Here is a 20,518-nt window from a genome sequence, read left to right as displayed (position 1 = left end):
ATGCCAAGTTGGTAATGTGAGGCTCACACCTAAATTGACACTTGCAAATGTCTTATATCTTCTAGATTTTAGACACAGTTTAATTTCTATGAGCAAGTTGGTAAAAGGTAACAATATAAGAGTGAAGTTTAATGAGTGTGGATGTATTTTTACGGACCCTTGTACTGATGAGGAACTGGACCCGAGAACAAATTCATGTGAAGAAGAAGTCAAGAAAATTGCTCGTCTACGAAGTATTGTAAACCAATTGCCAGATGCATCAAAGATGCTAAGAAAGTGACAAAGTCACATGTACCTGCTGCAAATGCTCCGAAACGGATTGAAATTCCTAGTGATAATAAGGCCATTGAAATTGAGTCAATAGCACGTCGAAAACATGGCAGATAAGCCGGTTCTAAAGATTCAAAATCGAGAAAAATGAAAAAGCAAGGTGAACAACGAACAAAATTAATATAAATTCTCTAATAGAGCATGATGAAATTCATAATGAAAACAAAAATGAAGATAAGCATGTTCCAGAAGAAAAGGAACATGAAAGCATACACAACAATGGAACTTCAATTAGTTATGTTTCTACAAAGAAACAATGGAATCGAAAAGATGTTGTCTTAAATGAAATCTTTGCTTACTCCATAGTGGTTGAAATGACATACGATGAAAATGATATAGAACCAAATATAATTGATGAATGTCGCTGCAGAAAAGATTGGCCAAAATGGAAAGAAACAATTCAAGCAGAATTGAGATCACTTGAAAAACGTGAAGTATTCGGTCAAATAACCCAAATACCAAAAGGTGTAAAACCAGTTGGCTACAAATGGGTATTCGTGAGAAAACAATATGAGAAAAATGAGGTTACAAGATATAAGGTAAGATTAGTAGCCCAAGGCTTCTCGCAAATGCCAGGGATTGATTATGATGAGCCATGTTTTCTCCAGTAGTTGATGCAACTACACTAAATTTCTAGTAAGTTTATCAGTTTCAAAAGGATTGCAAATGAGATTGATGGATGTAGTGATCGCATACTTGTATGGCTCACTTGCCACAAATATTTGTATGAAAGTCCCTGATGGACTAAACTTACCACAAAATCACATGCCCAAAGAGATGTTTTCAATAAAATTGAAAAAGTCACGCTATGGGTTAAAACAATCTAGAAGAATGTGGTATAATCGTCTTAGTGAGTACCTGTCGAAAGAAGGATAAAAAAATAATCAAATCAGTCCCTGTGTTTTCATTAAGCGATCTAAATCAGGATTCACCATAATTGCTGTCTATGTCGATGATTTGAATATTATTGGAACTCCTAGAGAACTCGAAGTGACTGCAAAGTACTTGATAAAAGAATTTGAGATGAAAGATCTCGGGAGGACAAAATTTTGCCTTGGCTTGCAAATGGAACATTTGAGAAATGAGATTATTTTCCATCAATCAAACTATACAGAAAAAATTCTGAAACGGTTTTTCATGGACAAAGCCCACCCAATAAGTTCTCCAATGATAGTGCATTCTCTAAATGTGAAAGATGATCCACTCATACCACGAGAAAAAAACGAAGAAATTCTTGGTCCTGAAGTACCATATTTAAGTGCAATTGGTGCCTTAATGTACTTAGCTAACAATACTCGACCTGACATAGCTTTTTCAGTAAACTTATTAGCAAGATACAACAATGTACCAACAAAGATACATTGCAATGGAGTCAGACACTTATTACGTTATCTTCGAGGAACACAAGACCTTGGATTATTCTACTAGTTGAAACCAAATGCGTCACTCATTGGATATGCAGATGCTGGGTACCTATCAGATTTGTAAAAGGCTAAGTCTCAATCCGGGTATCTATTCACTTCTGGAGGTACTACACTATCTTGGAAATCCACAAAGCAGACTTTGACGACCACATCATCAAATCACAAAGAACTAATTGCTCTTTCTGGAAGGGAATGTGTATGGCTAAGGTCAATGATCAAGAATATCCAAGTAGAATGTGGAATGAAAATAATAACAACATATCCAACTATCATCTATGAAGACAATATTACATGCACACCCAAGTAAGCGAAGGGTACATCAAAGGAGACACAACTAAACATTTATCACCAAAGCTCTTCTTCACTCACGACTTCCAAAAGGAAGAGACGATAAACATCCAACAAATCCAATCATGTGAGAATCTTGCAGATTTATTCACAAAACCCCTTCCGGCGAAGAAATTTGAAGAATTAGTCCGAAAAAATTGGAATTCGTCATCTTCGTGATATATGATGAATTTAGGGGAAGTATTATCTACGCTGAACTCTTTTTCCCTTCGATCAGGTTTTTATCCCACCGGATTTTTTCTGACAAGGTTTTTAATGAGACAATTAATTTTAAGCATACAAAGATACATGATAATTGTACAATTCTCCCTAATTATGGATTTTTCCCACAGGGTTTTTCCTATCTAGGTTCTAAATGAGACAACATCTATTATGAGTTATCAGTGGACATTCAAGGGGGAGTGTTGCGAGAACAGTGGAGTGGCAAATTCTACTGTTAAGCATAGTGAAGTCCACCTGATATGCATTTAATGCATGGGTGAATTATTGTTGATTTTGTGCAATTACACAGTGAAATTTGTATCTATAAATACTGTCATTTGTAAGAAGCGGGTTTGCTCAATTCAGATACAATACACTCTTCTGATAAATTTCTATCAGTAACAAACCTTCTCTTTTTATATATTTCTCACAATAAACTACATTTTTTTATGTCTTTTTTTTTTTATTGGTGAACATATTATTTTATGTCTGTGCACACCGAGAGAAAGGTGTAACCATGTGCACCTTTGAATTTGCGTTAATAGACCGGGGCACTGGACGAAAACTAGTAGTTTTGAGAAACTCTCCAATGGCCCAATCCATAAAACTCCACATAACTACATAAGGCCATAATCTCATCTCTTCTCACGAAAAAGCATATCTATCTACAATCTACAATCTACAATCTACAATCTACATAATCCTTTCGTAGCACTGTTTAAGTCCATTTCCAACCTTCTCTTTTTCAATGCAAGCAGCATTGGCAGCCATGACAGCGCACACCATTCTCGCTTCCCACCCTACATTATCTCTTGTCTCTCCTTTTTCCTCACCCACTACAAGTACAATCTCAACTTCTCTTAACTCCTCTACCTCTTCCTTCAATGGCCTCTCTTTCAAGCTTTCCTCTCAAATACAATCTCTCTCTGTGTCTACTTCTGTGGCCCCTAAACCCCTCACCATTGTTGCCGCCTCCAAAAAAGCTGTTGCTGTTCTTAAGGGCACTTCCAATGTTGAGGGTGTCGTCACTTTAACCCAAGAAGATGATGGTATAATATGATATACTATAACTACCATTACTATTAGCTCCAATAATACCATATGTTTTTGGGTTAATTGGGAGTTCATTCATTATACACCCGGGTGGACTTAAAACATGGTACATGTACCACTTACATTCTCCCCCTAGACGAGACGGGTGGAGAATGTGATAGTGACCGGGGTGTAGGATGCAAATTATAACGGCTGCTTTTTACAAATCTGATTGAAATTGTGCAGATTGAAGATTGTCTTTTTTTTTTTTTTTTATGAATTGAATTGAATTTATTTTTTCTGTGGCCTTTTTCAGGACCAACTACAGTCAACGTTCGTATTACTGGACTTACTCCTGGGAAACATGGATTTCACTTGGTCTCTTTCTTTTTCTCTCTCATTTTTATCTGGGCAATGTTGTAATGTTGGTAATTTTAACTGACTGTTTCATTTGATGTTTCTATTGATTATTGGACAAAATGTATAGCATGAATTTGGAGATACAACAAATGGGTGTATTTCTACAGGTTTGTTTTTTGATCACATTTCAAGTTTCTGCTGTGGAAATTGACACTTGATTTGTATGTATTGTGTCTGATTTTATTGAGGTTCTTTTGGTGTTGAATTTGGATAAATTTAGGGCCACATTTTAATCCTAGTAGCATGACACATGGTGCTCCGGAGGATGAAATCCGGCATGCGGGTGACCTGGGAAACATTGTTGCTAACACAGATGGTAAAAGATTTGGAATGTGATGGAGTAATATGTTCGGATAGTTTCTTGCTGGGAATTTTTGTTGCTTTAACTTTATCTGATTGGTTACTTTTGATTGTGGCAATTGTAAATTGCAGGAGTGGCTGAGGCTACCATCATTGATAATCAGGTCTTAATTGGAATAATTATACTACACTGAGAATTTCTCAATTTTGACTTATATCCTGCCTTATTGAGACCCTTTATTATCTTGGCATGTAGATTCCGTTGAGTGGAGCAAATTCTGTTGTTGGTAGAGCCCTTGTGGTCCATGAACTTGAGGATGACCTTGGCAAGGGTATAATTTTCTAATACTTGGTCGGGTTGTTGGCTGTCATTATTGCCTGTTTGTTTTAGACGATAGCGTGGTTTTGCTGTCATCAATTTATTTTCTGTTTGCTTGCAGGTGGACATGAACTGAGTCTGACTACTGGGAATGCTGGTGGCAGATTGGCTTGTGGTAAGCTTGTCTACCATGTGGCTTTTTAATCTCCATCTTTGTGAATCTACTTGCTTCAAATGATTGTTTGGCTTAGGGTTACAGTTCTAAACTGCATCAATGGACTGCTATACTCTACAACTACAACTAAAAGTTGCTGAAGGATACGAGAGAAATAACTCTTAAAAAACTTCTTTAATCCATGCAACCAGTGTCACTGCACCTAAAGATTGTTTTGTTTTGAACACATGTTCTATTCCTTAAGTTGCTTTGAGGGGGATGAATATCAATTTGTCATATGGGGAAGTAGGCCAAGATTAATCAATTGACATTTGGAAAACTGAGATGAGTTCAGGAGTTAGTGTTTGGTGACTCTTATGTGAAGCCAAAATTAAGAATATGGTATACTGTATTTCAGAAATTTATGCGCACAGGTTGGTGTTTTATGATTAGGCAACTGGAAGACTTTATTTGGTTTACTGTTCTTACCCTATAGTAGAATGTGAACCTGAGTTTTCAACAACTTACTGTTCTTGAGAAGTCACTAACTGCAAACATATCAAAGCATACTTCACACATAGCTAGTAGTAGTATTGGAAAAAGAGAGAAACTGTATTCTATTTCTCATTTGCTTCTCAAGTACATATCTTTGTAGACCCATCAGCTTCTTTCCATAGGTCTTAATTTTTGACATGTCTAGCTCATTTACTTTCTAAGACTCTAACTCCACCTTTTGCTTCCCCTTCTTTATGTATGAGTTCAAAATTCAAATCTAAAATCTCTCGTGCTTGTTTTCTCTCAGTGGGAATAAATTAGTGGTAATTAATAAATAGAGTTTTGAACTGGCCAATTATTGGCATGTTGCAGTGCATTGAGGTCACTTAGGAATTTAGAATATATGTGGTTACGAACCCCAGGGCCCTGGGCCAAGGGCCAAGGGCATGAGCCTGGGAATTTGACATGTTTGATGTGTGTGACTCTTTCTTTCCTTGTTACGGTAGCTAATGCATATGTTCCGTAGAAAGAAAGTTCTGCAGCGGAACTTCTGCTTTTGCTGCCATTTGATTTAATAAGCCAACTTAGAGAGTTGCACTTTGCTGTCCGATAGGAAGGGAACACCATCATTCTACACAGCTTTGCTGCATGGAAACCCTCGTGAAGGTCCCTTTCCAGTTTCTAGGATTTGGAAAACTTGGGGATATCTCTTCTGTAGATGAACAAGAAATTTCTCCTTGTGCATCTTTAAAATATCATATGACTTTTTTTTCCTACTACTATCTTTTGATCACTCAAATTAGCTCTTAACATTTAACACCCTTTTTCTTTTTTATCTATATAATTATAATTAATAGATACAAGATTACATTTCTAGGCAAATGAATTGATTTGTTGTTTTAAACTTGTGACTTTGTCGTTCCTAATTGTTTGACGATTGTGTTCTACCCCCTTTCTGTTAATATAGCATAGTCAAAGTGCTTCGTGAAGGGGAGAATTGGTCACATACATACAATATTGAGTATGTATGAGTGTGTAGATTACTTATATTCATTTGTGACGTTAGGCTTTGATTGGAAAATATTTTTGATTGCTTGCGACTTCAGGACTACCAAGCAAAAACCATGATGCTGATCTGTTGATCCATTTGGATTTATAAGAAATGAGAGTGAAAAGAGAAAATAGAAAACTTAATGGAAACAGAGATAGAGGGGAAAAAGGAAAAGAGAACTTGATTAGACTTGCTACACTGCAAAATTTGAATGGAAAAAGAATGGTGCGGAATATTTTTGATGAAACGGAAATAAGATACATGAAGATATAATCAGTTAGTGTATCATTCCTTGTTGGTTGTTATCCATGCTTGACTTGAAACAATTTTCCTACTAGTGTCAACTAGTAAGAGCCTTAGATTCAAAGGGCTGTTTATGTCTTGACCTCCCCACACCTCAACAACAATGAGATGCATATTATCTTGTTTTGGAACCATACATTACAAGGTGACAAATTTTACCCTTGACTCAAGTGACATAGGAATATGAAGTCTTCTTTTTAATTGTTGAAATAGAAGGAGTTGAGAATGTAACAACCACTCAACCAGATCTAAACCTCACTAATTAGCTTAGGCCGATGATTGATCTTACGCCCCATCTAGCTTAAGACCAGAGATATTGTAGCTGATGTTTGTTCATTTGTCGAGCGCACATATGGATGATGTCATGGTAGAGGTTTTGGTACGATGCAGTTATGCAGATGATTGCTTAATATGCAGTACTAAGATGTGTAGGAAATTTATATTGGGGAATGATGAAGATAATTTGTGCAAGTTCTACTGGTAGAAATCTAGCTGAAGTAAGCTGCTAATGCAAATTAATCCAAAATAAATGTGGTTGGCTCAGTGAAACAGCTGATTTGAAAAGTTCATGTGTTCTTTTAGAATCTATATTAGGTGCTTGTTTCTTCTATTTTACCTTTTTTTGTCCAGTTAGCTACTTTCTTTGGTAACTGTACTTCCTTTTATGATGCGTGTCGTTTCTTACTATCACTTAGGGAAAGGGATGAGCTTTGGGAGTGGAGGGGGGGGGGGGATTGGTTCTGTCATTACTCAGTGGAAACGGAGTGAGTCGTGAATGAGAGATAGGATAGAGATGGGTATCTAGTTTGGGATGTTTCAAAATATAAACTGGGACATCTAATTAGTAAATTTTTATCTTGGATTCTTTTTTTATGAACACCACAGCATGCTGCTGCTTTTACATCTATGACTACCTTTTTCGAGGATCTTTTTTTAAGAACTTTTTTAAAATCTGATTTATTGTGACTGGAGTTATAGGCCAAAAATTTAATAGTTAGAGACAATTTCATAATCATGCTAAAAGAATCTTGCCTTATGATATCATGTGAGATAATGGAGATATAGAAGACTGGAACTGTATGACAGAGAAAAGAAGCACTCAGTGGTGCAACATCAAATATCAGATTTGTTCTAGTATTATCGTTAAATTTTTATCCAAGCTCATCACTAGTCAAGAATATTTTTACTATGTTTAACAGGGAGGATTCTTCAGTTGTTTGTGTATATTTCACGTGCTGCATATATTTTTAATATTTCTATTCTACCATTGTGTTAGGTCAATATGAAAAGGTAATGAAAATGATTCCCCGTTTGGAATGTGACATTATAGACCATTGCTTAAAGGCATAGTCTAGTAATAAGAGTGTACCTTATCCAGTAAGGTTTGTCAAATATAGGAATCTTGTTAGTGGTACAGAACATCCAAACACTTAGGCTTACCAAAATCTACTGCATTCTAGAGATTTGAGAATATATACACCAGGTAATTGTCATGAGACATCATTTCCTTCTTTTTTTATATATCACATAATGTACACATGTTTGATTGTTGTAGTTGTTTTATCCTTTTGGATTACTTACTTTATCCTTTTGGCTGATCAAAAGCATCATTCTTAGATGCCACTAGGACCTTGGTTAGCCAACTTTAGCATTAGTATTAACATTTGTGTGATGTTAATGATCTATAGTTTTCCGCAACCATTCCCCCTAAGGTGTGTATTATACTACCTCCGTTTCAAATTAATCTACACACTGTTGCTTTTTCTATTTTTGGTAACATGTCACATCTACTTTCTCCTCTTTTTCCACCCATGTCATCCACTTTTTAATATTTTAACCCACTTTTCAGTTTCTCTCTCCACCTTATTAGTTTATCTCTCATACTTTTGCACTTTTTCTTTGGTTCTTCCTCAAAGTGAATTGTGTAGATTAATTTGAAACGGAGATAGTATGTTACTCAGACTCGGCTATATGTATCAGAGACACCCATATTGTCAAATTTTTGCAAGATTTTGGTCCAAAGTAAAGTGTCATAATCTCATACTCATGTTCGACAGTTCGAGTGTCAAGTGATCGACACGTACTTCAGACGAAATGAGGAGTTGGAGTAACATATTTGTATGCCTGTTTATGCCTTTTCTTTTAGGATAACTTGTCAAAACAAATTTTTTATGTACCACTTTTTTGCGAGAAACAACCTTTTATAATTTATATGGCAACTTAAGACCTAAATTTTTTTTGTAAGACACACTCTTACCTATATTCAGGCGTTTGATCCAGGTGTTGACCCACCAATTTCGAGTTTTTATATACCAATTTTTCTATCAATGCTGCATGTGTGCCGGGTTTTTTCCTTTTCCCATCCTTGCCCTCCGTTTTCTCCTCATAAGAGTGTAAAAACATGGCGCACTAAAACACATGGGGGCGTTTAAGTGTGTCAGCACCAGCAACTAGTGGGTCAACGCCGGAAGATAAGGTAAGGAAATAAAATTTTAAGGTGTTAAGTTGCCGGAAAGATTATGAAAATGTTGTTTCTCGCAAAAAGTGGTATATAAAAGATCTGACAAATTTTTCATTTCTTTTATTTCCTTTCTTTGGGGTGAATGGATGGAGGTGTCTGGGGGTGGCTGCTACTTTGCCTGCATTAATTAGTCAGAATTGTATCTTGTGAGCTCAAATTGTTTTCTTTTCTTTGGGATTACTGGAAATGTAGATTAAATCATGTAAACTTGAGCAACGTACTTACTTGGAGCGGTTATCTTGACGCAGGTGTTGTTGGTTTAACTCCTCTGTGATCTTCCCAGTTTGTCTCGGAAATGTTGTTCGTGGAAGAACTTCAATGCTAAAGGTTTCGGATACCATTGTTAATGAGTTAAATCGCTGGTGCCATTGAACTATGAACTTTATTTTCTTACAACTCCTGACTCTAGGAGGATGTATCTTATTCTGTACCGAGATTATGCTTCTTCATGCTAGAAAGAGTATTCTTTTTCTGGAGAACCGATGATAATAATAGTCTGCAATGTTGTACCTTGTCTCTTATTGTTCGTGTACATTCCACAAACTCGTGTTCAATAAGGGAGTCTTGTAGCTTTGGTAGGCATGTTACTGGCAACATTGTGCGTAGGAAGCTATTTACATTCTCCCAAAACATGAGCAAATGAAACTTTTTAATGCTAGGTTCGGGAAGTTTTATTTTAATTAGGTAAGCCATCCAAAGCCTACTAGACTCCAATTAATTCGGATTTGAGCCAGGTCGCCCCCAAATAGGATGAAAGCTCTCGTTATATATGTTGTTGAGTTCTCGAGGCTTGAACTTGACAAGTTGATATTCTACTCAAGTTGGAACAACTTCATTATTAGTCGACTGAAGCACTACTGTTAGTAATTGTTTCATTTTATATGGAAACTTATTCAGAGCTAGGCGTAAGATTGTAGCATTACTTGTATTTAATTGTTGTATTGTTTAGGGTTAGAATTGTTACCCTTGAGTGATTTACACATTTCCCATTACATATAATAATTATTAGAGGTTGTTCAATAGTCAAGATGTCATAAACTTAGTGATACGCTAGCATTTTTGGTCCTTTTGCTCTCTTCCCTCTTCGGTTTTGTCAATGTGCACGAGTTGATTGTATTGGAGCTGAATATGTGGGTTCAGGTTCGGTTTTCAAATTCTTGGGTCAACTTGGGTGTTCTGGTAATTTTGGGCTACATAAGGTTGGGTTTGGGTATTATCGGGTTGTGTCATGCTCGATTTCGGGTCAATGTCTGACAACACTGAAGTTGCAATGGCTTTGAATCCCAGGTCTTTTCATGTAAATATTTTGCAATAATCCAGTCAACCAATCTATTGTGTGGTCTCTTCTACAATTGGTACAAGTTCATTTGCTTGGACATTTGTCTCTCTCTTTAATAATGCCAGTGGGACAGAGGATTTTACGGGATAGTATGTGTAAGTTTAGCAGCTCAATATCAGTGTTCATGGGTCATTCTGGATGACATCAATTTCATTCTGTAGGCAGATGAAAGAGTAGGGGTGGTAAGACCACAAGATATGCAGCCTCTTAAAATCTTATCTCTTTTGTTTAAAATTGTAATGTTAGAGATGTGAAAAGCTCTAGGTGCCTATTTATATGGAACAATAAACAAAATGGGCAGAGTAGAATTCACTTCAAGCTTGACAGTATCATGGTGAATGAGAAGTAGATGGAGCTTTTTCCTTACAGCTGAAGCACAAATTTTTGTCTTTTCAGCTTGCAAATTTTAACATTCCCTTGCTGTTTGAGAAAGCCTTTTAGATACTTTAAAATGTGGAGTTTAGCTCCGAATTTGTTCTGGTGGTTAAACATCATTGGCAGCAAGGAATTGTGGATAAACTCATGTATAGTGTGGTTAAATGGCTGAAATCATTGAAGCACGGCTTGAAAGGTTCTGAATAAACATCGATTTAGTGACATTCTGGTGGCAAATATGCTGACACATTAGGAAATTAAAGTGTCAGGTTAAGTTACAACAGATATTTTACTTGTGTAGATCACATTGAGGCTGAAATGGTGGCTAGGGAAGCTTATGGTAAGGCTCAGACTATATATCTTAGTTTCTTAAAGCAGACATGTAGATTAAGTTGGTAACAGGAGGTGGTGAGAACTCTAAATTTGTTTTCATAGAGTATGAAGTCCAAGAATGTTCAGAATGCAGTCTATGCAAAAGTAAAGATAGTGATGGTGTATGGTTGAACGATCTCGCTGCTGTGTCATATTTTTTTATTACTCCGAGCACTTTTGGGTTCTGTCAAGGCTCTAGAAGGAAAGTTATGGGTTTCGTGTTGATAGTTGAACCTATGTAAGATCTGATCATGTTCAACTGCTCATGGCCCCTATTTCTACTAGACAGGTGAAGGATGCTTTAGTCTGTATTCTTGGAGAGAAGACGCTCAACCCTCGTGGGTCGGATATAGTAGCTATTTCTGTCGAAGATAGCTTGGACGACATTGTTGGACTAGACATCACTTCTGCAGTGTTAGGTTTCTTTAATTCTGGGAAGCTATCAAAGGAATTTGAACGCTGAATTTGAAGGCTTAGTTGTGAATTGATGGCAAGATTGAAGTCTGAGCACTAGACACTTATGTTTTGCCGTCGGGAGAGCACAATTAATCAATTATGTTTTAATGAGCCTACATGTGTATCACATTCAAGCGATTATTCTGCTCTAGACATAATTAGTCATATGTGCAGATGTCTATGGTGATATGATACTCATGACAGTATGGTTCTTAGGTTGAGTCAGTGGCTTGGAGTGCTGTCTGTCAGCCAAAAAATATTTGGTGCTCTGGGTTTTGGGAAGCTTGATAAATTAAACATTGCAGCTACTGGGAAACTTGTGTGCGCTATTGCTACTAAGAAACATAACTCCGACCCATGCTGTTTACCTTAAGCAAACTGACCGGATATATTACAATGCCCCTGAGGAGTATTGCTGGTATTGGGAAAAACTCCGCGAGGTGATACAAAAATGACTCTCCTTGTGTTCTGGAACATGAACTATGTCAAATGCAGAAATATTCCATCAATTCTAGCTACTTGCCTGAAACTTTGTAGTTCTAGTGATCCTGCTTCATGAGCTAGTGTTGTTTGGTGTGCCATATCTATACCTAAACATAGATTGATATGTTGGATGACTGTTAAAGGAAAAATTGTGTACTATGTGCATATCTACTGCCGTTATGTGCCCTCTATGCAGTGACATCACTGAGCCACGTGATCATCTCTTCTTCACTTGTTATTAGTCAGCATTAGTGATGTGCCTTGAAGATGCTCTGAGAATAAAACCAAAATTGTGAGCATATCTAAATGCAAGAGATGAAAGCTAAGAGCAAGGTAGTAGATTGCTGTTAGGAAGCAATGTTTATATTCCATATTTGCAGCCTTGGTTTATCATATTTGGAGAATTAGGAATCATGCCTTAGCTTGTGTAACTTGAAAGTAATGTTTTGTTGAGTCTTTGGTACAGGTTACTAAGTCTGGTGTGAAAGGTATATTTTCTCATATTATACCTTGGAAAACAAGTTTGACGGATAAAAATTTGATGGAAAAATTGGCATAAACTACTCACGTTTTTGTTAAAAATTACCTTATAAAGAATTTCTGAAGCAACAAGGTTTTTTTTTTTTTTGACACCAGCAACATTTGACTAAAACTACACTAACAATTACAAAGAACACCTATATTGATTCGCTAGGTCATGAGCTTGCGAAATCTGTTGACGAGGAACCTTATAAATATAACACTAAGATAACGATCCCCCAAGCTCAATGATGCGCTTAATCGTCCACTGCAGATTGTAGTTGGAAGAAGTTGGGTTTTGTAAACTTTGGATAACTTGGATAGAGTATGTTAGAAGTTTTAAAGAAGTGATCCCTTTTAAAAGCACCCATTAAGGGTGCATTCTCTTCAATTTATTGGCCCTGGACTTATTGGACCTTATCTGAATTGAACTTATTGAAACTGAACTGAACTTATTGGAACTTATTAAACCTGATTGGACCTGATTCAACTTATTGGACCAGATTGAACTTGATTGGAACTTATTGGACCTTATTGGAACTTATTGACCTTATTGAAACTTATTAGACCTTATTAGACCTTATTGGCCCTGATTGAAACTCATTAGACCTTATTGGACCTGATTGAAACTTATTAGACATTATTGGACCTGATTGAAACTTATTCGACTTTATTAGACAAAAAAATTGACCATTAATAACATAAATATTACCCCTAACGTAAATACTACCCCTCAAAATTTATTATGAGGTAATAATTATTAAAATTCGTCCTTTAAAATAATAATAATAATTAATTATCTTTTATTATAATTAATTTAACAAAAAAAATTTACTATTTATATATTTGCCTATACATAACTTTGACCACTAATATATCTAATACTCTTGTTTTGATTTTATAAAACACTAGTGGAAAATCAAAATTTGATTAACATTTAATGCTAACAAGTTCAAATTGGCACATATGAGAAATTCTCACCCCACTTTCATTTATGTGAAGGTAGTAGAATGCATTAACTCCTTATTTTCTCACTCTACATTTATATCTTTCATTGTTATTAGTAACGAAAATATGTTATCTCTAGTTATTTAAAAATGAATGGTAAAATATTATAATTATAATGATTATTATTGTTAACCTTAATTATTTGACCATGATTATAATATTATTTAATAATAAGATAATCACCTAATAGTAATATGAATAATCAAATAATAGACAATAATACAAGTATAATACTATACATTGTGGTACTTTAATGAAAAATTTCTAATAATAACATAATCAGCTAATAGTAATATGAATAATAAAATAATAGACAATAACACAAATATTTAATAAAATAATAGACACTAATGCAAGTATAATACTATATAATCATTGTGGTAATTTAATTAAAATTCTAATAATAACATAATGGACAATAATACAAATATTTATTGAACATTGACTATTTGGACCTTATTAGACCTTATTGGAACTTATTGGACCTTATTAGACCTGATTGGAATTTATTGCACCTGATTGGAACTTATCGCACCTGATTGGAACTTATTGCACCTGATTGGAACTTATTGGACCTTATTAGACCTGATTGGAACTTATTGCCCTTATTGGACCTTATTGCAACTTATCTGAACTTATTAGACCTGAAACTTAATTTTTTAAGTTGAGGAGAACGCACCCTAAATGCACTTAAGACAGACTATAAATTCAGCTTGAAAAGCTAAATTAGCCATGGAATAGCTACCTCCATTACTATGCTCAATTTGGAGCGCAAAAACCACCTTCTAGCCTGCACCTGCATGAAGAGTACCCTTCTTCCAAGAACAATCAACTTCAATAATAGTGAATGAGAGAGCACGATCATTCCTAGGGCTGCACACAAACTGGATCAGACCGGAATTTGGACCAAACCGGTCCTCGGATTTTGAAAAGTGGATTCCGGGTAACCGAACCTGTCCGGGTAAAAACCGGTGGAAACCATGAGATTGATTTAGATTATGATTTTAAACATGTTTGCATATGTTTAAAGAAGGTTTTATGATTTTTAAAGTTGCTGGAATTTCAAAAAGGATTTTATTAATGGAGTTTTAAGAATTTTAATTACTAGTATGGTAGTACTATGCTAGGAATTAAAAGTAATTGAGGTTTTGATATTAAAATCAGCTTTTGAATATATTTAAAGGAGATTTTAAATATTTTAGAGTTGCTGTATTTTTATTTAAAAGTATTGATTTTAGTTTATATTAATTTCTAGGCAGAGAATATTCTGTAGGAGATTTTTAAGGAATTAGAAGTGGCCTGCCGACTAGTTTACACAAGGTACATACATACCTCTTTGCTATGTGATTAGTATCATGATCTAAGGAGAAAAATTGTAGTATCATGTATAGGAACTTATTATGTTCATATTATATGATTTCTAGTATTTGATTGTTACATGTTTTATGCCTGTGTGCAAGCATGTGATTTGAGATTTATTATGAGTACTGGATTGTATGTTTGTATGGAATATTTGATACAAGCATAAAAAGGGAGTTTTATTTATTATTTCGCATGAGGAATTATATATGTTATAGAGATTGAATCATGTTATTCATGTATTCCCTGACAAGTATTATTTTCACTATCTTATGAGGACTGCCTTATTTGGTAAGTTTGATAAGTTATGCCTTTTTAAAGGTAAGATTATTGTTGGCTAGGTTCAACAAATAAGAAAGTTGAGATTAAAAGAAAGTAAGTCTTGGATTGTAAGTTGTGATCACTTATGAAATCCTAAGATAAAAGAAGTTCAGTTGTGCTTGGTTGATTTGTATTTCTGTGATTGCTTGTAAGTGTGTCATCACAAGTGATAACATGTAAATAACGTAAAGTGTAACAAGAATAGTTATAGACTTTAGACTAGTGCACGTCTAGAGTTAGACATTAGGAGTTGGGGTACATGGTGAGTGAGCCATGGCTTTTTACAGGAGATAAATTGATCACCATTCCTTTTTTAAGTTAGCAAAGGTTCCTCGATATCGCAGGTCATTTTTGGAATACGTGGTAGCTCCCGTATTTCGTCTTCGAAGGTGAAGGCATTAGTAGATAAGACAACTCAGTTCCAATAACTATTCCATCAAAGTAATAAAAAAGATGTTTAGAGTTTAGTTCAGTAAAAGTTATCTGCAGAATGTTATACGATTATATTATTATTTATCCCTGCATATTATTTATTAGTGTCATGTTAGGAATGCGTATGTTTTAGTATGTAGTACTCAGCTTTGCTGATTACGTGCTTTGTTTGTGTGTGATCATGACTTTGCCTTATTGATCCTCTGATGACCCATTTTGGTGAGCATATTCGGTATAGCATTGACATTACAGGTTCGCTGATGTGCATCATTGAGAATCTGGAATGGAGAGAATGTGTAGCTAGTAAATTTAATTTTTCTGCATTTATAAGAACATATTTTATTATGTTGTTTGAGTAGACTCATTTAGATTGGTTGTTTTAAATACTTATTTATTTATTTATCTATTTATTCATAATAAAGTTTAAAGTTTAGTTAATTGTTTTCCGCTGCAATATTCTGAATAAGCCGATACGTTATCACACGGGCGATAATGCTTTGGTAATTCTCTAAGTTTTATATTATAAAGGTATTTATGAAAAGAGAGAATTATCGGGGTGTTACACGCAGTTTTCCAAAAACACAGTGCTCACAAAACTCAAGATTTGTGACCTTATGGCCACACAGAAGATCTACCTTAAAGAGGATTTGCATTCATTTCTCACTCATATACCCAAGTCTCATGTGCCATAACTTGGTCATATCCTCCTTTTGAATTTCAGATGAAGCAACAACAACTGAACTGGAGAGAGTAGAACCTTGAAAAACATACAAAGTGCACACTTGAACCTGTTCAGCACATCATTTGAACCCTTGCAAATATACACAACTCCACCCCCCAACTCTGACACTTGAACCCCTTACTGTCTAACAGACTAAGTGAAATCAGATTCTTAATTGGTCATCTATGGAACATGCCTAACATTATTCAAAGTGCAAAATGTATCATCATGTGTCAGGGTCTTGATAGAGCCTAATTCCAGCTGTCTTGCAAACTGGATGGTAAGCCATTGAAGTATTATCTCCATCTACCTGCTCATAAGTAGTGAACCACTACCTACGAGGACTCATATGATTATAGGATGCTCCAGAATCAAGAACCCACATATCACTGCAATGTGTTATTTCGCTAGTAACTAAAGCAAGATCATCCTCTAATTTTCTGCTGCAACAACATCAGAATTAGGCCTAGATTTATTTTCCTAATGCTTCCTTTGGGACATTCATTTTTCCAATGCCCCTTCTCTTTACAGTAATTACATACATCATATGGTTTAGGAACCCCTTTGGAATTTTGGGACTTTTCAAAATTCTTTTTCCCAGAATTTCCATGTCCTTACTACTACTGGCCACTGATCCAGATCCTAATTATTCTGTACTTGTATTACCAGATGCCTTATGGCGCAATTTCCTAGTATGCAAAGATGATCTAACCACTTATAGGGACATATAATCTTTACCAACAATGAAAGATTGCACAAAATTTTCATATGACAATAGTAAAGAAACAAGCAGAATTAAAGCAACATCCTCATCCTCCACCTTAATATCAATATTACGCAATTCTAACAAAATCGTATTTAATTAATCTATGTGATCTTTAAGTGGTGTACCTTAATTCATGCGCAGTATGAGCAGACGTTGCTTCAAAAAAGCAACTTGTTGGTTAGAGATTTTGTCATATACAAACTCTCTAATTTCAATCACAGTCTAGATGCGGTTTCCTCCTCCGCGACTTCAGTGATTATGTCGTCAACAAGACTTAACATAATCGTTGAATGTGCCTTCTCCTCTAGATTGATCAACTCAGCGGTAACTGAATCCGTTGACTTCTTTGCCAACGATGCCCACAACTCTTGTTGCTTCAGTAAAGCTCGCATCTTGATTTGCCACAGAATGAAATTGTTTCTCCTAGTGAATTTATCGATTTTCACATTCATTTCATACGTCTTTCTCACTCAGATCGAAGAACCAAAGCTCTTGATACCAATTTCTTATAACGTATGTGAGAATGAACAAATAAGGAACACATAAAATAATAAAAAACATACAGATTTAACGTGGTTCACAAACGGAGTGTTGGCTACGTCCATGGATAGAGAGAGAAAAGTTTCATTGCTCTTGAGGAATTCCAAATTAAAGATCTGATTAACGACTTAACCGATGAATAAAAAAATTAGGTCAAAAGCTTAAATACAACCCGACTTGAAATCGTCAAACCCGCGTCGAAAACATGCACTGCCGCCTGGGCAAAAATCGCCCGGTCGGGCGCGCAAGCAAAGAACACAAACATCTTGCCCGGTCACCCGGGGTGCCCACCCGGGCGAGTTTGCCCGGCTGATCGGACGACCTCCCAAACTCGCCTTTTTCACCACGCTTTCACCAAATTCAAGGCACTACGATCTTACAAATTCAACAAGTATTACTCTTAGACCTCTCAAAACATTTCCTAGACATCCCCATAAATTCGATAATCCAATCAATGAAGAAGGAAAAAAAAACAATCTTTGTAAGAAAAGTAACTATAGTGAAGTAATTGAATTGAAGACCAAGAAGCATTAAACACCTGAGAATAACAGTTTCTTGTTTCAAGAAACCAGATGAGTTGAATAAATACTACAAGAAGTTCTTAAGGTTACTTCTTTAAATTAAGTTGTGTGTTAAGGCAAGATTAAGAACACTCAATTACTAAGTCATCCCTTGATGACGTTGCATTTACCGGTTAGAAATTTTAGTAGCACTACTACTACAACCTCCTTTCCTTGCTGCATACGTGTGTGATCACTATTCTTTTGCTTCGATCCGTCTCTCTTCACGCGCACTCAAAGTGCGTCATAAATCATTTTGTACAACCAAGTGTCCCTCCAAAGTTAACTAAGAATCCTTCCCCATTGGCCACAAGAAAGCCAAAATAAAATACACTCCCGGTTTTGTAATAGATGTAACATTTGACTTTTCACACTTATCGAGATATAATTTTGACTCACAATATCTTTAATTTTATAAATGTAAAAATTATAAGAAATACATATTTAAAAAGTGTATATCAAGATAGATCCAACAAGATCCCATATGACTATTTTTCCTTATATATATAAGAGTTGATAGTCAAAGGGAGGTAAATAAATAGTACCGAAAATCAACATGTTACATCTAAGAAAGAACTGAAGGAGTATAAAATTCGAATAGTCATAAGATTTTGGGATAAAACCTCGTTAACTAGAGGCTAGAGCTAAATATCATGTTAGTTTTCTTTACGCACCCATCTTCTTCATCTGTGTAGTTTGATCAGATTAACCTGTACAAGATTATCTTGGTCTAGGAAAATTCCATTTACTAGATTTTTTTTTAAAATAAAAAATATATATAAAAAGAAAAAGTGGGCTCTTCACAAAAAGGGCCGCTTTTGACTCGCATATAAGCCCCTTTTCTTGTACATCTATCTTTCTCTCACTCTTTGCATATATATACGCGCACACAAACACACCCTCTTTTTTCACTCTCCTTCACTCACTCCCATTCTTTCACACCATCTCTCATACTAAGCCTTATTTTTAAAAATATTTCTCATGGAATCAACAGAAGAAGAGTTCTCAAGTTTCATCACCAAGGGAAGGCGTACAAAGCGTCAACGATCACTCCTAGCAGCTTCCGCCTCATCGAGTTATCGAGGCGGCGGTGGTGGTGCTGGTGATGATGATGGTATTGTTGTTGTTGGTGGTGGTTGTTCGGATAATAGTTATGGTTCCTCATCTTCAGATGCATCGCCATCTGATGAGCATGATATCATGAGCGAGGTAACGACTGAAGAAGAAGACATGGCTAACTGTTTAATTCTCTTGGCTCAAGGGAGAATACACAAGGAAAAGAAGCCTTCTATAAATATTAAGTCCAAGACCAATAACAACAACAACAACAACAATAAAAACAACAATAATAATTCTTGTACTAGTATTACTAGTAATATTGGTGTATATGAGTGCAAAACATGTAATAAAACTTTCCCTTCATTTCAAGCACTAGGAGGCCACCGTACTAGCCACAAGAAGATCAAGTCCTCCGCCGCCACGACGACGACTACCACTACCACTACAACAACCACTGCAGTCCGATCACCGGACAATGAAAACAACCACTACAACCGCGTTATTCGACACGATCATCATGTTGTTGATGAGCTTGATAGGATGGAGTTCATCACGAGCAGTAAGAAGTTTATTGTTGTACAAACACAACATCATGAAAACAACAACAACAACAATAATAATAAAGCAAGGGTGCACGAGTGTTCAATATGTGGGTCCGAGTTTCCTTCAGGGCAAGCGTTGGGTGGTCATATGAGAAGGCATAGAACAGCAGCAGCTGCTCCTGGCCGTCCGATGATGATCACTACTACTACAACTACTGCTGAAGCAACGGCTGTGATTGATACTGGTGGGCCCAGGAATATTCTATCCTTAGATCTTAATCTTCCAGCTCCTGATGATCAGGATGATCAGCATCAACCACAACAACACATAGATGTGGATGATCACATGGAGACTAAGTTTGTTCATGTTCTTCCTACGCCAGCTCCTTTGGTGGATTGCCATTACTAAAAAAAATTTAAGTATATTGATAATTGATTTATATATTGTTATTGACTTTTTACTGTGCATTATTGGGCATTTGATATATATTAAATTTATATATATATATTATACATGATATTGAAAAAAAACATTATATTGTGATTGGGTCAAATTTTGATTTTATTTTATGTAGTTATATAAAAAAAAAAAGTTGTTTAATTTGCTGGGGATGGGGAGAAGAGTTGAGTTTGCTTAGCTTAGTTATTGGGAGTGAAATATGGATGCTTATAAAAATTTTATTAGTTTTGGTTGGATGGCAAGTTTGAATTCTTTCCTTTGAGTAAGTGGCTAGTATTGGTGGTTGCCTTTCATTCACGAAAAGTGAA

General features: G+C 35.7%; 2 protein-coding genes across 2 annotated transcripts; both read left to right on the top strand.

Annotated features, from left to right (window-relative positions):
- Positions 1-2,883: 2,883 nt before the first annotated feature.
- Positions 2,884-9,419, top strand: LOC104902979 (superoxide dismutase [Cu-Zn], chloroplastic). Its single transcript, XM_010690943.4, has 8 exons — positions 2,884-3,352; positions 3,652-3,713; positions 3,823-3,862; positions 3,976-4,071; positions 4,188-4,219; positions 4,312-4,387; positions 4,496-4,549; positions 9,147-9,419. The coding sequence occupies exons 1-8, from the start codon at positions 3,052-3,054 to the stop codon at positions 9,170-9,172; spliced, it is 687 nt and encodes a 228-aa protein (XP_010689245.2). The 5' UTR covers positions 2,884-3,051; the 3' UTR covers positions 9,173-9,419.
- A 9,581-nt stretch (positions 9,420-19,000) lies between these two features.
- Positions 19,001-20,290, top strand: LOC104902980 (zinc finger protein ZAT5). Its single transcript, XM_010690944.4, has one exon. It carries the CDS (start codon positions 19,131-19,133, stop codon positions 20,157-20,159), a length of 1,029 nt encoding a protein of 342 aa, XP_010689246.2. The 5' UTR covers positions 19,001-19,130; the 3' UTR covers positions 20,160-20,290.
- The last annotated feature ends 228 nt before the right edge of the window (positions 20,291-20,518 follow it).

The sequence above is a fragment of the Beta vulgaris genome, chromosome 9, assembly GCF_026745355.1.
Source record: "Beta vulgaris subsp. vulgaris cultivar EL10 chromosome 9, EL10.2, whole genome shotgun sequence".
Classification (NCBI taxonomy): domain Eukaryota; kingdom Viridiplantae; phylum Streptophyta; class Magnoliopsida; order Caryophyllales; family Amaranthaceae; genus Beta; species Beta vulgaris.
Note: the sequence above shows the minus strand (reverse complement) of the source record. Positions and strands in the feature narration are given on the sequence as shown.

Excerpts from the sequence above, each read along its gene's own strand:
- LOC104902979 (XM_010690943.4), top strand. The coding sequence starts at position 3,052 with ATGCAAGCAGCATTGGCAGCCATGACAGCGCACACCATTCTCGCTTCC. Across the intron at positions 3,714-3,822 it reads GGAAACATGGATTTCACTTG|CATGAATTTGGAGATACAAC; the intron begins GTCTCTTTCTTT and ends CAAAATGTATAG. Across the intron at positions 4,072-4,187 it reads CATTGTTGCTAACACAGATG|GAGTGGCTGAGGCTACCATC; the intron begins GTAAAAGATTTG and ends TGTAAATTGCAG.
- LOC104902980 (XM_010690944.4), top strand. The coding sequence starts at position 19,131 with ATGGAATCAACAGAAGAAGAGTTCTCAAGTTTCATCACCAAGGGAAGG.